The sequence below is a fragment of the Elgaria multicarinata genome, chromosome 4 (genome assembly GCF_023053635.1).
Source record: "Elgaria multicarinata webbii isolate HBS135686 ecotype San Diego chromosome 4, rElgMul1.1.pri, whole genome shotgun sequence".
Lineage (NCBI taxonomy): Eukaryota > Metazoa > Chordata > Lepidosauria > Squamata > Anguidae > Elgaria > Elgaria multicarinata.
The window spans coordinates 95,194,317-95,212,582 of record NC_086174.1 but is presented as its reverse complement, the minus strand read 5'-3'; the positions used below and the strand labels follow the sequence as shown (position 1 = coordinate 95,212,582).

The 18,266-nt window shown below is 40.0% G+C and overlaps 1 protein-coding gene across 1 annotated transcript in view; it reads right to left on the bottom strand.

Moving 5' to 3' along the window:
• The window catches only part of PREP (prolyl endopeptidase), an 82,684-nt gene that overhangs the window by 62,315 nt on the left and 2,103 nt on the right, over positions 1 to 18,266 (bottom strand). Inside the window, exons 2-7 of the mRNA XM_063124839.1 lie at positions 17,317 to 17,391; positions 12,459 to 12,592; positions 10,807 to 10,937; positions 10,213 to 10,422; positions 9,461 to 9,582; positions 3,075 to 3,180 (exon numbers count right to left, since the gene is read on the bottom strand). Of these exons, the coding sequence (XP_062980909.1) occupies positions 3,075 to 3,180; positions 9,461 to 9,582; positions 10,213 to 10,422; positions 10,807 to 10,937; positions 12,459 to 12,592; positions 17,317 to 17,391 (778 nt within the window). The remainder of the gene's footprint in view (positions 1 to 3,074; positions 3,181 to 9,460; positions 9,583 to 10,212; positions 10,423 to 10,806; positions 10,938 to 12,458; positions 12,593 to 17,316; positions 17,392 to 18,266) is intronic.

Below are 18,266 nucleotides of genomic sequence, written 5' to 3'. Positions count from 1 at the left end.
GGTTTTAATTTTTGTGAACCGCCCAGAGAGCTTCGGCTATTGGGTGATATAAAAATGTAATAAATAAATAAATAATAAATAATCTAGTGCTCTGGCTCTTGACCGCTCACCCAAGCCGGGTTCTCTAAACAACTCAGGAACATTCCTCTGTTGTTCTCCATGATGATGGAACCCAAAACTCTGGGTTGTTGGGGGAAAAACAACACAGGATTTAAAATTATGGTTTGTTCTTGGGTTAAGACTCTCTCTCCCAGAACGCAGAGTTGGGGGTTTGGAAGTCATGGAGGACAACGCAGGTATGGGGAGCCCCTGAGTTGTATTAATTTTAAATCTCTGCATTGCTGCTAAGTTTAGTTGTATTTTTATACTGTAGTTTAAAACTTTTATATTTTATATTGTTTTTACTTTGTGGTTTTAATTTCTGTGAACAATCCAGAGACCTTCAGCTACTGGGCAGTATAGAAATATAATAAATAAATAATGTAGCTGAAGAGAGCGAGGTAGTACGCTTGCTCGCTTTTGGAAATGGGGTGAGCATTTTAATTAATTTTCATTAATGTAATCATGCAAACCAGGTCAATGTTGAAACTGGTAATGTATTTAATAGTATTGTAGGTCAAGGTCATGGGCAAAAGTTGCTTTCACACATCTAGACTGCAACCCAAATCAAGCTGACATGCATTAAAGCAAGAAAGTGCAAAATCCAGCTCAGATGTTTTCACTTAACTCTCTAACACCAAAGTGCCCTTATCCACAGATGGAAGAAACCAACATGGGTTCATGTCACAGCAGCTGGGGTGGAAGATTTTAGGTGAAAATGTGATGCATTAAAAACAAAGAGATGTTTTGTTCGTTTCAATGGGATGTGGATTTCTATGCAAAAGTATGTTTAGATTAACTGAAATACAAATAATATTTTTAGCATCTATATAGAGTTTCAAATGTTCAAAGTGCATCACATACATTATCTTCTTGTAGGGCTTAGAACAACCCTATAAGAAAAACATATCATCATCTTCATACTGCAGACAATGGCTGAGAGACAGCAGCTTGTCTAAGGGCCACATTGTGAATTCATGGAAGCTAGATCTGAACTTGTGACTTCCTGATTTGTAGCTCACAGTGTAATCATCTATATGGCTGTAAGTGGATATAGGGCATGGACAGGATTTCTAAACCAACTCTGCGACATGGGGATGCGCCAGGAACTTAGACAAGTAAATTTTGGATAACTAGGTTTGGCTACTGGGGATTCTGTTTTGTTTCCACTTAAGAATCGCCATCACTTCTGGCAGCGTTAGGAACCTCTTTCTGCCTGAGGTCCAAATTAAACTTCAGAGAAGCTCTCGGGGAGCACATTCCAGTGGTGTATGAAGCAAAGGGGGCACAGAGCCAAAGGCAAATGGAATACACAAAATACCAGCATATTGTAGCTCAAAGCCAGTAACTAAGTCTTAGGACAGAGCTTTCCAAACTGTGTGTCGTGACACGTTAGTGTGCTGCCTGCAGTGTTTAGGTGTGTCGCGTGAACGTAATGAGAAACCTCTGAGTCTATGTGAAATAAGCAATACCAACTTGCATGCATTTTTGCGCAGCAAAGGTGCCAATTAGTATGGTGCATTACCTTTATTGTTGGTGTGCTCCTGCACACATGGCCCCTTTAAGATATAAAACAAAATGGCCGACGCGACGGGGCTTTCCTTTACCCCGTCATGTCAACGTGTGGATAGGAGCAACAGCCTGCGCTCCTTCTAGCGCGGGCTGGCCCCTTCACACGCCCGAATTTTAAGGTAGGTCTAGCAAGGCCCTTAGACAGCTTTTGGATTCGCGTTTCAAAAATGCATCCAAACATAGGTAAAAAAGCATTACAAATTCTTCTGCAGTTTTGTACTACATACATTTGTAAAGTATCCTTTTCAACAATGACAAACTTAAAGACACTGAAACGTAGAAGCTTAAAAATGCTTGATGACAAAATGCGAGTGTCTTTATCTAATATTCCACCAAATATTCAAAAGCTGTGTTCATCCCATCAACCTCATACATCTCATTAAAATGGTAAGTAGTTATTGGTGTTATTCAATTTTTTTTAATTCTTGCACATATTTTCATATTGTTACTCATAAATGACAATAATCTCGGAAATGTATGTTATCTTCCAAATCATATATTTTAAAAAATATAAATGAAAGGTTTTCATGAGATATGTTGTGTCCCCATAATTTCTTTATTACAATTTATGTATGTGTCCGTATCTCTTATAAGGGGTTAGTTTAACCTCCGGTTTGCTAGTAAAACTGAATTACTGTGTCGTGAAATGATGCATGTCTAAAAAGTGTGTCACCAACATGAAAAGTTTGGAAAGCTCTGTCTTAGGAGATACATTTTCACCTTTTAGAATGGGGAAAAACTGGAACAAAATCTGGGTAACCACCAAGCAATTGGTGGTTGGAAAAGGGAGCGTGGCCACCCAGGGATCCTCAGAAGGCCGGACTGGGACCTGGGCCTTAGGTTCCTCCAGCCCTGACCTACGGCATATGACCTTTGCAAAGATGCTAGGCCTCATTGATTCATGCAGGTATGAAATTGCTAGAGTACTCTACACTGGTTGGAAAGCTGAAGTTTGGGACACGACATTCACTTATCCATTTAAAATGTGCCTTTTGACATCAGGTGGTCCAAACATGTAATGCAAAGTCTTTCACAATACGTATATTCAACAAAGAGCAAGCCCAACACCGTTTAGACTGGTGCCACAGTCTGTGCAACTGTCCCCTTCATATGGTTGAATGGCCTCTTATCCTGGGAGTAAGATTTGTAGGGGCAATTTGAAATGTAATTCTATTTGGGACCAGTGCCCAACTATAATATAATATAATGGAAGAATGTGCAAGTTCTCCCTTCATTCCATTTAACAAACAATGATTGGCAGGGAGGAGGGCGCTCAAATGGCAGCCAGGAACATATCAATGTTTGAAAACTATAAGCAGGATGCACAACTGACTGCTATAGAGAAGTCTGCAATATTTTCAAAAAAGAAGCATTTTTACTGAACATGAACAAAAAGCACTTACCCGTTATACCATTAGATTCCTTCTGTAGATTACAGTACCATAGTCTGTTCACTGGATCACATCCTTCCCTTATAGAGAGCAAAGCGTACTGCCCATCATCAGATATCTACGATTCATCAGAAATGAAGACAACATAAATATCAACTTATTACAAATAAAAAAGTTAGTAAATATTACTCAAATGGATCTCCTAGCTTTCCAGGAGAAAATAATTTTGCAAAACAAAACCAATTGACAAGGTGTTCAAAATCAGAGTACCAATATTGATGTGTTTTATGTTTGATTGACATAAGGGAACTGCTCCCCCCAAATGGCAAAACAATGGAATAGAGGCCAGTAACCTTTCAAATCAATTCTACTTTTCAGGCACACAAACAATAAATTTCAAATTCTGAGTTATGACTCAAATAATAAACTCTAGTTATATGAAATTAAAACCAGTTTGACAGACAAAAGCAAGTTCCTCTCACCTATGCAGCTAATATGTTATGGATAGTCATGCTTACCTGAAGTTGTTATGCTAAATGCAAGGTAACAGTAGTCAGGGTCAAAAATTATACTGACAGATCTTTATTGAGCATAATCACTCTACAGAAAGCATCCTAAATTAATTATAACACCATTCGAATGCAAATTTCTCAAAGATCAGCAGGGTGCCGTTATTTTTATATTCCGTCCTAATTTTCTCCCTTTCCCTCTATAGATTTTTGGGATTTTTTTTTAATTTGTGCATGTAAATACCTTAATTTAGGGGTATAGAACGCTTTTCAGTCTGAGCATAAAATTCCATTTCAGAGACGTTCTCAGGGGCTATATTCCAGTGTTAGGCACCTCTTCCCCCAATTTTACAAGTGGAGAATGCATCTTGTATCCAGCCTTTGAGAATTAATTCTGAACTCATAGTGCCTTCAGTTTGTCAATCAAAATAAGTCTTTGAAGCATTTTCTCTTTGGGGCAATGGTGAACACGCTCCCCAACCCCAAAGCAGCAATTTTGAACACATCTAATGAGCTTTTCCTTCAGCGTTCCCCGCTGGACTGGCGAACAGCTAATAGTTTGCTTAATGTGATTCCCAGAACATATTCTTAATCTAATTCTCCAGCACAACAACACATAATTAAGTCTGTCTTCATTCCTACAGCTGTCTTTCCATCAATGTGTTTGGAAACTCAAAGGAAATCAAGAGTATCAAGACAAAACATTGTTGACTGTTGCATTTAAAAATTACATCTTCAGATTTTTTATTGGAGACAAATGAAGGCAGAGCATTAGCGTCCCTCTCTTTGTAGAGATGTAAAGGCCTGGAAAAAGCTCAGAAAACATTTTAAAAAGTTTTTCCACCCAGAGATTTTTGGAGAAAGAGAGGGGAGAGATGGTTTTACCCCCAATTATTTCAATTTTCTTCAAAGCCTTCACATCTTTTACAGCATGTAATCTGTACAGCACCATGTACATTGATGGTGCTATATAAATAATAATAATAATAATAATAATAATAATAATAATAATAATAATAATAATCTTCAGCCCACTATCTCTCAATCTAAATATAGGTAGCTATTGGTCTAGTTTGCACATCGCTCACCCATGCTATGAGTTGACAAATTCAGGATTGTCATGATGTGTGAATGCAGCCACGTGAACAAGCCATGAACAACCCAGAAAGAGAATCTACACTTTGTTGTTCGGTTGTGAACTCTGGGTTCTTTATGCCATAGATTTTCATTACGTGTGAACCCAGAACTGTGAGTTGTTCATCAGCTGTTACACCAGGCTACTGAAGTGGTGGGTAACAGTGGTAAAAACAAAACAAAACAGCTAGTCTACATGCAGTACTACAGCACCACAAAGGCATTTGTTCAACAGTGTGCCAGACAATCTCTGAGTAAACCGCCCAGAGAGCTTCAGCTTATTTATTTATAAATGTAATACATAAATAAATATAATAAATAGGTTAACAAACCTTGGCTTAAATAAACCATGGGTTAGCATTATGTGCGAACCGGGCCAGTGTGTGTGTTAACCTCTTTACCTCCCACTCTTCCACACCCCATCTTCCTTGCATTGTTATTTCAAATTGGTCATACGTTACAAAATCCATAAACTGTTTCAGGTTTCTAACTAGTTCATTTCCTTTATGTTGAATCATCTCTAGTTCCAGGTTGGTGTGACCATGGCACGTGTATGAGGTTTCAACATCAAGAAAGTCAAATGGGTCCTTGCGCCAGAGCAGTTGTATGAGGGAGGCCAAAATGTCTGCCCCAGAATTGTGATGGAAGGCGATACTATCTAGGCATTGAGGGGAGGAAGCTAAGCTCACCAGGAGGCTAACTCTTTTATCCAGAGTTGCATGTGTGCTCTAAGTCACATAGATGGGGAAAAGACATAGCTCAATGGTAAAAAAAATCACTTTCTTTGTATGCTGCAGGTTCAAACTAAAGACAAAAAAGAGACCAACGAGGCCTGGGGGAAGGCAGACAGGAAGTACAAAGAAAAACCACTCCAATAAAAAAATTTTTTTTTTTTAAATGGAAATAAAAATGCCTCCTTTTGCTCAACTGAAGTCACTGAAATAAAAGGGTAGTTTCTTTTTGGTTGCTAATATTATTAAATTTATATTTATCCTTCCTTTCATGATGATGGATCTCAAGGTGGCCTCCCACCCCTCTATCTTGAAAATTTCCACTAAGTTTAAAGACTGAGATTCTCCTCACGTCATACGCACTTATAATGCATAAACAGCTATTTCTTCAACGTCATCTATACATTGCCCTGAGAACAATTTGGTTTACAATGCAAAGCCAAGGCCACCTATCAGTCAGCCAAGGCTCAGATTAAATGAAATTGGACTCACTTGAAGGATTAAATTATCAAAGATATGAGAACTGTAATTCGTTATACTGTGTTCTCCATCCCTCTCATTATATAGTTCATAACTATTGTCTCAAGACTTAAAATGTAGCACAGAACTTTGTCACAATTAATAAACTATTGCAAGAGTCCTGTATCTGTTTATAGACAGAACTGGTTACATCTGGATATATGTGCTTATACCAAAAATCTGTGCACTTCCTAACCACTATAGCTAGTTATCGGCTTTCCTTGCCAGGCGTACACCTCCACCATCACTTCTGCCAACTCCTACTCTTCCATGCAATCCTATATCTGTCTACTCAAAAGTAAATCCCATTGTGTGAAGTGGGCCTTACTCCCAGGTAAGTGGATATAGGATTGCAGCCTTAATGTATTTATTGGAACCATTAAACCCAACACCACCACTTACGCTGATTCCTACTCAAACACTAATGCACTTTTCAACAGGAAAGTAGCAATTGTCATGTAAAGTAATCAAGAGAAATGGGAGTGTTGATCTTGGAACAGGATCATATTCCCACAAAGCATATTCGGGAAGGTCATGCTCTTAGAAAAGGCCAGTTCCACCTACGATACGCAGCAAGTCCAGGCACCAGACTTCAAATAGAAGATGCTGGGTTACCTACTTACCTAGAAGTCCTGATCTTTGATCAGAGTTCGATATCCCAAATGCCATGGTGGTTGCCCATTCAGCACTAACTGGACCACCACCGGACAAATGCCCCTCCACCCATCAGTTTTCCTAGCAGGAAGATTCAAGAATCAGCTGCTTTCGCTAACACTGAAGTCCCGCCAGAAATGGAGATAGCAACCCTAGCCGCATTCATTTCTGAAGCAAAGTACACCACATGTATTGCTGTTGTTTTCGCTGTGTTGTTTAAACAAGGAGGAGTGGAGGTGAAATAATCTCCTATAAATACTTCTGATGCCTTTTATGTTCTATCTTACATACTCCAAGAATGTGAACATGATTGAAAATGGCAACATGTATACCACAAGCCCATTTCAAATACTCTAGGCTTTTCACCCCACTTAACTCATACACCACAGCATCAAAGCACCATTCCACAGTGCCCTCTTCTGGGCATTGTCTCAAACTCATTCCATCTACTTCCAGCCTAAACTCTGTACACTGTACAGGAGAAAGTCGGGGCCATAGCCATTCTGTTTATAATTAGAAGTGATACAAGTACATTCATAGAACATTTACATGAGAACAACAGGGATTGAGGATGCAGCTAGAGGGGGAAATACCTTGGATAAAGGCCAATGGAATGGAACAGAGGTTATTTAGGTTTTCCCCTCCCATGCTATTACAAGCTAATGTTAAAAGGAAAAGAAATGCATTAGAGAGGGAAAAACTTGATTTATTTTATGTACTCAGTTATATATTGCCTCTCCTCCAAGGAGCTCAAGATGGTGTACATAATCCTTCTTCTCTGCATTTTATCCTCAAAGCAATCCAATGAGGTAACTTAGGCTATGATTGGCTGAAAGCTACCTAGCAAGCTCCATGCCCAAGTGGGGACTTGGCCCCAGACCAATACTCTAACCACAATGGCATTCTCTTTTATCCTTACCACACTAGTATAACTGACTCTATGAACTCCTTAGTTACTTCTGAAGTCTTAGCACCACCGTCTCCAACCTGGCTCTTGGGGACCTGATTACAGTGGTGGGCAAGTAGGGTGGGACCAAAAATATAAACAAACAAACGAACACCAGCATATCGTAGCTTAATGCTTTTGCTGCCACTAACTAAGGCTTAGGAGAGGCATTCTGACCTTGTAGAATAGGTGTTGGAGGTAAACTGCACAAAAGCTAGGAAACCACTAAACGATCAGTGTTCGGGGGAAATGGGGTGACCATATGGGCAACCCAAGAGGATTTGGCCCCTGGACTTGAGATTCCCCACCCTTTCCCTCAGACCACTTAGGGAGCACCCCTATGCATGCTTAGACAGAAAAAAAGAGTCCTATAACTCACAGCATCCCTTTAGCCAGCCATGCTGGCTGGTGCATGCTGGGAACTGTAGGGCTTTTTCTCTCTTTAAACAAGTATAGGATTGTTCCACTTTTAGAGAGTTTACAGTGGAACAAACTTCCAAATTAGATCAGCCACTCGCAGACATTGCAGGTGTTATCACCATTTCCATCTCTTTCCGTGACTAGACTATATGAAACAACCTTGAATGATGATGCAATAGGATGTCAAATGGTGGTGGCGATTGTTATAAAAGCGCTAAAACATCCACGTTGTGTTGTCACATCATGAAATTGCAAAAGGATATAAACTAACAGCAGCTTGCCATCAAGGGCCTGTGTAGTGTAGTGAACCAAAGCTGAACTTCGATCAGGAAGACTTGAATGGGGCAATCCTATTTTCTGTGTGTATGCTAGTGAATACAACACTGTTTCCCACAACAAATTCACAACATCCATACAACCTACATGCTCATATGCAAGTCTGCAGACCATGGGTGAATCACGTTCTCTGATTTCATATCTGTGCGAATGTTATCTATATCTTGAGTTTTCTGCAAAGAAGTGGAGCAAGGTTCGAATCCTTACTGGCTGACCTTCATTTAGCCAATTACTTTCTGTCATCCCAACTAGTCTCACAGGGATGTTTGTGGGGATCAAGTGAGAAACACCACATTTATACATCACCCTGAGCAAGGGTGGGGTCAAAATGAGATGGATATGCTAGCATATATATTTGTCAAAATTACTCCTGAGTCAAAGTGGTGGGAAGGGGGTATTTTGCTAATATTTTTACACCATCTGAAAAGTGCTTCCCATTTAGCCAGTCTGGAAAGGAGACTCAAAAACTACTGGCTAAGGTTTTATCTCTTGCTCTCTCAATTAAAAACCACACAGATGTTAGTAAACATTAAACTCATAGAAGTGGAATTAAGATTTTTGTAAAAGCAAAAACAAAAACAAAAAAATCATCCACGGATGTAGCAGATCAAGCCCTCTGGCTGAGAATAGGCAGAATACACAGTGTGTCTGACAAACAGTAGAATCTAGCAGTTTTTGATAAAGTTTTCCACATCCTTCTAAACAGCAAAATTCTTATTAAAAGCCAGTTATCATGAAAATCTGACACTGCACTAGTCAAAAGGAGTTCACACCAATATGTTCATACATTATATTGCTCCCTTTACATAAAATTTGAAATAATTTGTTATACTGGCATCACGTTGGCCCTTGGTAAGACAACAGAGCAGAGATGGGAAACATGTGACCCTCCAGATGTTCCTGCATTGCAGCTCCTACCATCCCTCCCCATTGGATATGCTGGCTAGGGCTGATGATGAATCCACCAACATCTGGAGGACCACAAGTTCCCCACCCCAGCAGCAGAGGTACAAAATAGGCAGGGAGATAACTTATTTGACAAGGAACAGTTGGGGCTATAAAAACATTTTATCCTACTTTAGTATTTGCTGAGCCTTTAGTAAATGACATGTACAAGTACACTTTCAAACAAGAAGAAATGCATCCTACCTCCACTCCACCCATCCATTTTGGCTCATGAGGAAATTCAGCACACAAAACATCCTTTGACTGGTCAGTTCCCAGGACATGATAATACAACTTCTGATGCAGATTGGTTGACGTCTCGGTACCTGGAGCAATCAGTATACTTAATTACATGTACTCAACATGTGCTTCAAAATTTCTTGAGTGTAAAGACTCTCAGTTTCACAGATTATGAACTATTTGCTCATTGAGTTAACAAAGTTTTGTTTTTGAAAAAATATATATTTCGTAACACTCACCAGTTTACTAGAAATATTACACCTTATTGCCAAGAAGATGTGCAGTAGCTACTAGGATCATCATTTTGTCTTCGTAGCATTAATTTCCTTTATGTTATGCACTTTCATTATTTGCCATACATTGTTGTATTTTTAGTATTTAAGTTAAATTTGGTGTGGTGCGGTGGCTAGTGTTGGACTGGGAGTCGGGAGATCTGGGTTCTAGTCCCCAGTCGGCCAGAGAAGCTCACTGGGTGACTTGAGGCCAGTCACGGACTCTCAACCTAACCTACCTCACAGGGTTGTTGTAGTGAGGGTAAAACTGGAGAGGAGGGGGATTATGTATTCCACCTTGGCTTTCTTGGAGGAAAAATGGTGGGATAGAAATGCAACAAATAAATAATTAATTTTAGCTTTCAACAGAAAAGAGACGAAGGAGTAAAGGGCCTTCAGACAGGATGGGCTCTTACATGAACTGTTAATTTGTATGCTACTTACCATCACTTTTGCCATCTTGCTTTGGGTAGCAGTTGTAGAACATGCCTTTGCCATCATGGGTCCAAGCCATGCAGCTGAATTTTACCATTTCCAGTACATCTGGAAGTTCCTCAGCACCATCCACCTTCATAAATTTAATTGTTACCCAGTCTGACCCACTGGAACTCAAGCCATAGGCAAAATATTCACCATCTTCACTGAAAGCGTAACCTGCAAATGAAAAACATACCACTTATTAGTTCTTCACATTAACAGCAATGTTCTCCTTTAGATCAAGGGTGGGGAATCTATAGTCCTTAAGATGATGTTGGCTTGCAGTTGCCATCAAACCTAACCAGCATACCGAAGGGTGAGGGATGATGGGGATTGAAGTCCAACAACAACTTCTGGAGGGCCACACGTTTCCCATCCCTGCTTTAGATTATGTTCTAGCATTTACCTTCAAGACATGACCAACATGTAAAACTGAAAAGTTACATATCTTCTGACATTTACATCCACACTCACACCTCTGTGTAGATGTGTTTATGTGTAATTCAAAACAGACAAACTAGTGTCCAAAATGACACATTTCGAAAAATCTGCTGCACTGACCTCGCAAAGCCACAGTGCCATCATCAGAAAGTTTGTTTGGGTCAAGGAACACTTTGGCATCAGCATCCAAGGAATCTTGCACATATAATACTCGTTGGTTCTGAAGTCCAGAATTATAAAAGTGAAAATACCTAGAATGCACGTGAGAAGGAATAAAGGAGAACATTGCTGTTAATGTGAAGAACTAATAAGTGGTATGTTTTTCATTTGCAGGATGTGGAAGGGATTGTTAAGGACAAAAAGAGGCATGATTTCTCCCATCACATTTAGGTTTAGTAGCTGCTAGCCATGCCATAACTTGTTCAATTGTAAACTAGACGTTAGTAAAATTAAATTCATCTTTATATTCCTAACTAAATCATTGTCATTTTTGCGAGGTAATATCATAAATATCACAAATTTTATGGTCTGTTTTTTAGTATACCTAAAACCCTTTGATTAGGGGCTACCCCTTATTTTCTCCAAAAAATTGCTTCACACAGGTAACTACCATAGAGATAACAAAAATTTTCAAAAGTAGGGGGTCCATGGCTTGGCATTTGAAAAACAAGGTCTCCGCACTACTTAAGTAATTGGGAACTACTGCACTACAGGGCAATTTACGGAAGGAGCACTTGGTTCCCAAGGAAAATCTTGTCCCTTCCAGTTTTTATGTAACAAACAAAACACACCCTTCTCTGGCTGTTATACTTGAGGCCAAACTACATGTTACACTTAATGTGTAGCTATGTCTCCCTTTCTATTTTTATTCATTACAGGTATACAAGGTGTGCATGTTGGACCCTTATTGGGAATGTCATGGGTGATTGGGACTAACAGACACACCCCAGCATGGTTAGAATGCCTAGGAAAAACATTTCACTGGCACAAAGACTCAAGCTTTTAGCTGCGCTTGGTGTACGATTTAATTCTAATTACGCTGGGGAGGTAAGAGATAAATCACCCATGTAAAAAAGGAGACACAACTACATGTTTATGCAATAAATTTAACATGTAGCTTGGCACTTAAGAGACATGAGAGAAAGTGTACAAGCAGTTTTGTTTGTTAGGTTTTCAGCCTCCAAAGAACCCAAGGCGACTTACATAATCCTCCTCTCCATTTTACCCTCACAATCATCCTGTGAGGTTGAGAGTCTGTGACTGACCCAAAATCACCCGCTGAGTTTCCTGGCTGAGTGGTGACTAGAACCCGGGTTTCCCGAGTCCCAGTCCAGCACTCTAACCACTATACCACTCTGGCTGTCTTTGTAAGCAACTACTCAGTAAAAAGTAAAATAACAACAACACTGGAAGTGGGAAGACAATGAATGCAAAGGCAATGATTGGATCGAAAAGCCACAGAAGCAGCGATACCCTCATTTATTACATGTACTAGCTATTAAAAGAGAGAACAGGACAGGATGCCGATGTTTTCTTCCACTGTCAGTTATAGCCGTTGTACTATTTTCTTGGCAGGCTGATTTTTCTGGCTTGAGATTGAATTGGCAAATACTCAATATATATTTTCTGAGCTGAGAACCACTTAGTGAACAAGCAGAACACGCCTAACAATTCTCACTATTACAACAATATTTCTGGCTATGAGCCGAGAACATGCGGTCATAATCCACTCACACACACACACACACACACACACACAATTCCTTACATACCTTTTCCCTTTCTTGAAATGACAACTGTACTTTGGATAGTCATACAGTTCCGTCATTCGCTCTTTAAATACCCCTCGGACAGTGCATTGCTCAAGAAAAGGCACTGTTATCTTATTTTGTGCCTCCACAAAAGCCTAAAAAAAGAGAAAAGAAACAAAACATATTGAAGTAAAACAAGTATTTGATAACCAACAGTAATTATTGACCTAGATCAGGGGTGGGCAACTTGTAGCTCCCTAGATGTTTTAGCCTACAACTAAAACAGTTGCAGGCTAAAACATTTGGATGGCCACAAGTTGCCCGCCCATGACCTAGATAGTAAAACAATATTTTATAACGATCATAATTACAGTCTTAAAGTAAAACTGAGTGTAACCAAATGCATTATTTTAAGGAATGCAGCAGCTCATGTCATTAAGGGACTATATGCTCTGTCAGGCATACAACGTGATCACAATCAAAGCAAAACTGATTATCTGATTTTCAAGAATGGAGAACAACCTGATTGGTTTTCCTTTAATTTCAGCATCCCTTGTTAAAATACACAAATGTTTCATTATCGACCTAACAACTTGTCAACTGGCTTTTCCAACACCACATCAAAGGACTCACTTGAACATCTTTGCCATGAAACCACTTTATTAGGATGCTGAGGTAGGCCATATTTTTATTACTTGTTTACCACACCCAGACTGAGGGGGGAAAATAGGCTAAGAGGCTTCAAGGATCCTAAACTATGTTTAGTCATCACAGGTATGAGCTCTAATTAGGTTTACAGACCTCTTTGATCTAAACCCAGACAAAACCTCTAGCAACTGCTCAGTGACTATTAAGCACATTGGTGTGAGGTGCCCTTCCCCACTCCCAGCATTCCTGAGCATTGGCCATGCTGACAGGGGGTGATGGGAGTTGAAGTCAAAAACATCTCGAGGGCACCAGGTTGGGAAAGGCTGGTGTAAGGAACCAGGAACAGAAATAGTTTAGTCACCACTGAAGCAGTAGCAAGAAGTGTTTCAGTGGTGAGGTTAATGTGAAGGTAGATTACAACTTTTGGAAGAGATAACGTGTGAATACATGGCTTAATAAATGACCTAACATAGCAGTCCTTTCAGAGCTTGTGAAACAAAGGTGACAATGGTTTCAGCAAGATTGCATGTTAGCTTCTGTGCAGCCTTGCCCCATGTACGTTTACTTGGAAATAAGCCCTGCTGTGTCCAATGAGACGTCTAACCCAATGTTATGAAAATATATTCAGAAATAAGTCTCATTGAGTTGAACAGGTCTTACTCCCAAGTGAGCACTTGTTGAATTACAGCCTTGGATTACATCTGAAATGCTATACCAATAGATGCCAAGGAGCCATAAATTTAGCGAAGGGAAGAGAAACAGAAAATAAAGGGGTCAGGAGGAGGCATAATATTATGAGTTCCTATAAAACAAATTGGTCGTTTCTAAAAACTAGTTCCCTTTTTTTAAAAAAAAAAAATCATTTCTCTTAAGAGCTCACTGGAGAGAACAATACTATTCAGCTCCAACTCAAGGCCCCAAATGAAGTAATAGGGGGGGGGGGGGGAACTAATACCAAACTACTTTGTACAATAGCAAGACACATGCCAAACAATGCATTGAAAATGAACAACCAGGTGTTTTATACATTTAGAACAGGTAATTAACTGTACCAGAGTTCATTTTAGATACATTACACACTAGGAGCACTGCATTTACAGCAAGATTTTAGACTGAGCCAATTACAGCCTCTCTTGAGTACAAATCATGAACATCCATCTATCTTTCAGACTAATCAAAAACATTCGTGCCTGGTGAATTTCCCAGCCTGAACTGTATTACTTCTGCAGCTGTGCTAATGCTGTTTAATACTAATCAGCGTCTATTACAAAGGTTTGCAAACCAGGGTTTTAAAACCCTGTTTATGAGGGAGATCTATGCTGGCGCAGACACAATGCTAAACCATAGCTAAGGCTAGAAAGAAAGGGAGAGAGAAGTGACACCACTGACGAGAGAATGGAGAATGCGTTGGGTTGAAGACCAGGCCACGTCCAATCTTTTAACCATAGTCAAGAGAAGTGTTCTGTAATGACTGCACCGGAACGCCATGGCTAGCAAATATCTGGGCACTGTGTCTATTTGCTGCTAAAGTACTACCGTATTTCTTCGATTGTAAGACGCCATCGATTGTAAGACGCACACTAATTTCAGTACCACCAACAGAAAAAAAGCTTTGATTCTAAGAAATAATAAACGCACCTGCAATTCTAAGACGCACCCCATTTTTAGAGATGTTCATATGGGGGGGAAAGTGTGTCTTAGAATCGAAGAAATATGGTATCTTAGTACATGAAGAATATCATTTGTGAAGGCTGTGCACATTCCTATTCTGTTCTTTACTCACATGCTGGGTGAGAATCAGAACTGATTCTTGGGAAGTAACTGTAATAAGTCAACTAAATAAAATGAAGTCTTCAAAAGTACTGAAATCACATATAAGTCTTCAAAAGTACTGAAATCACACGACTGTAGACCATTCACTAGATGAAATCACTTTATGAGAATATGAACCGCACAAAGTTTTATACATAGTCACCATATACAAGTGGGTTCGTTGAAGACTGATTTATGGTATTATAATACAATACCGTCTTCTACAGAAGAAGAATAGGCCATGGATGTAGTACAGCAACTCCAGAAGAGAATTCAAACAGGTTTTACTGCATCCCTGAATATGGCTGGATTCTACCAAATTCCTTAGCCATGTGCCAAATGTGAGTAAACTAGTGAAGTTAATAGGATTATATCCAACACAGAAGGAGAATTACTGAAAGTACAACTACTAATAGTTCTGCCTGTTTAGTTATCACACATTTGGCAGGTAAATGGATTGTTGATTGAACAAACAGTTTATGCTATTTGCAAATCAAGCTTTCACATAAGTTCTCAGTGCACCCATACAAACGCACAATGTATATTTTATTCCGTGAAGAATAGGAAATAGCTTAGGAAGATCATGTTAAGTCGTTGACTCAACCTACCCTCTTTTTAATAACTGCTGACACTGGGATAGTTTGCTTTCCACACACCTGAGCGAACTTGCTTGAACCAACAGGGTGCGTTTTTATTAAACATGTTTTTTGTTCTACAGGTAATTCTGGTATAGAGCTCTTTAGTCTTTCACACAATTAGAGAGAGTAGGATGCATTAATATATATTAATTACAGACTTTCACCACCTCTGACTTACGGAACATTGAATTAGAAGAACTTGGGCAATGAGGGTGTATCCATTGTACAGATGTTTGAACGACAGATCTTACTGACAAAATCAAGAATAATAGAATCAAGAATTAGAGGAAGCACACAAGTAGAAGGAAACTTTTTCAGTGCCAAGAAAGCATACACCAAAAATACAGAAAAGGAAAGTTGGAAGAAGTAAGCTAAGCCAGGCACTTGCAGAAATCTCAACTCCTAGCACCAGCTCCCCTGGCTGCCTCTCATAGATGAGCTCTCTCCATGCATGCCTTACCCAACAGAAAAGGCGTGATCTGTTGCTTACCACCTACACATGTCCATATACCTAAAATGGACCAATACATCATCTGTTCTGTCCCTACCATTTCACTATCAGCATTCAGTGGCACTATTAACCTTAGGGGTCTGGTTCTAGGCAGCCCTCCACACCCCAGTTTCCTATAGCAGCTTGGACCCTCCAAACAAGGTCCTTGTTGCCCTAGAGGCCACCACATTGTGGCCACACGGTTGCCTTTTCTGAGCTGGAGTGTCAATTCTCTTCATCCATACACACAAGGTAATATAGCATTTGCCATCAGTTCTATATAATGAGTGTTCCTATGTAATAGTTGCTACATGTATTTACAGCTAAGAAATATATTAAAAATAAATAAATAAAACGTCACAGAATATATATTTATATCCAGCGTAACATACGCCGTTGTAGCATATCTTGAAGTTTATTAATTAAATATCATCGTGGGGGCATGGGCTGCTTGGGGGCTGCTGATACAGCGCTATCTGGCAGACCTGGGGGGCAGGGAGGTCAGGGAGGTCAGGGGGAGGGGAAGCAGGTATCCCCTTCTCCCCGGGGTTCCTGTCAGCCTTGGGCTCGCATGAGATTAGGCTGGGGCCTCGGCTCGCAGTAGGTGAGCGGCCTCCCACCCAGCCACCAAGGGCCCCGGCCTTTGCTCGCTCATGCTCCGGACCGTGGCACTTCCCCCTTTGTGGGGGGGGGGAGCAAAGAGACAGAAAGGGGGGTAGGATTACCTTGGAAAGCCTGGAGGAGTCGGGCGAGAAACTTAGCAACCTGTATCAGCTGACGTTACACGTTGCTACTGTTGCTTAGCAACCTCTATCAGCTGAAGCCTTTACGGAAACATACCTAAGTGTTTTATATATAGAGAAGATAGGTGGTGATGGAAAGAGGACAGGAAATGCAGTTTAATGTATGAAGCTACTTCCTTAGATCATCCTCCCTTCTAGCCTAATCTTGTCTAACTACGCCGCCTGGAACCAACCTCCAAGGAGTCTGATAGGGGATCTTCCTAGCTCTGCTACTTGAAATCAACACTGGAACACTCATTATAGAGAATCAGACCATTCGTCCATCAAGTTCAGAATGGTCTACACTAGGGCTGGACAGAAAGTAGATTGCCAGATGTTTCGGATTCCAACTCCCCATAAGCTCTTGCCTGCATGGCCAATAGTCAGGAATGCTGGGAGTTGAAAAAAAAGATTGCTCCAAGATTAATATCACATTTAAACAATATCTTGCACATGTAGCTTGCAAAGGCATCTGTCCCAAGATGTCCAAAATTATATTAGAGGCTTACCTTTGTTTGTTCGCTATCGGGATCTTCAAGCCAGCTATATGGGTCACATATTTTACAGCCATGATAGTCTTGCACCTGCATTTGTTTTCAGATAAATATTTGTTTTTTAAAAACGTGTTTTAGAATCACATAATGTTAAAAGACATTCTGTAATATTCTGCTGAAAAGCAGATGGCGCAATTAAGAGGGCAAGTCATTTCATCTAGCTATCTTACAAAATAGAAATAGCTCCTCACCCCTCAAATTGATTAATGATACGTAACTAGGTATATACACACTCCTCAATCCAGAGACAGTTATGTGCTGCAGAGGTTTGCAGATCTTTTGCAGAAGTTAATGGGCAAACTGTGCAGTATTACCAGATGCACAATCAGATTAGAAAAGGAAATTCCCAGCAGTGGGTAGTAATTTGGAATAGGAAATTTATGGGGAATGGAGTCCTTGCTGATGCTTTCAGGTGCTCAGGTATCCATTTCCTACCTTGCATACCCGAGAACTCGAGTAGAAAGCAAAGAGCAGGAATAAATACACAAGTCTCGCAATGGAAGGATGAAACAGTGAGGTCCCACAGGGGCTTGTATTTGGACCAGTGTCCATTAATGATCCGAAATTAAGGGTAAGCAGTGCTGTTGCCAAGTTTGCTAGAGACACCAACCTATTTAGGTTAGTTAAAGCAAAAAAGGGACAGTGAAAAGCTCCAAAAGGATCTCTCCACACTGGGGAAATAGGCATCAAAACGGCAAATGAGGTTCAGTGTAAGCAAATGTAAAGTGGTACAAAACTTTACATATACGTTGATGAGGTCTGAGCTGGCAGTGGAATTATGGTGGATAGCGCAGTGAAAATGGAAATCCAGTGTGAAAAGGACAAATTCCATACTGCGGATCATTATGAAACGAATTGAAAATAAAACTGTCAATTTAAAGTACATTTGTACAAATCTATGGTGC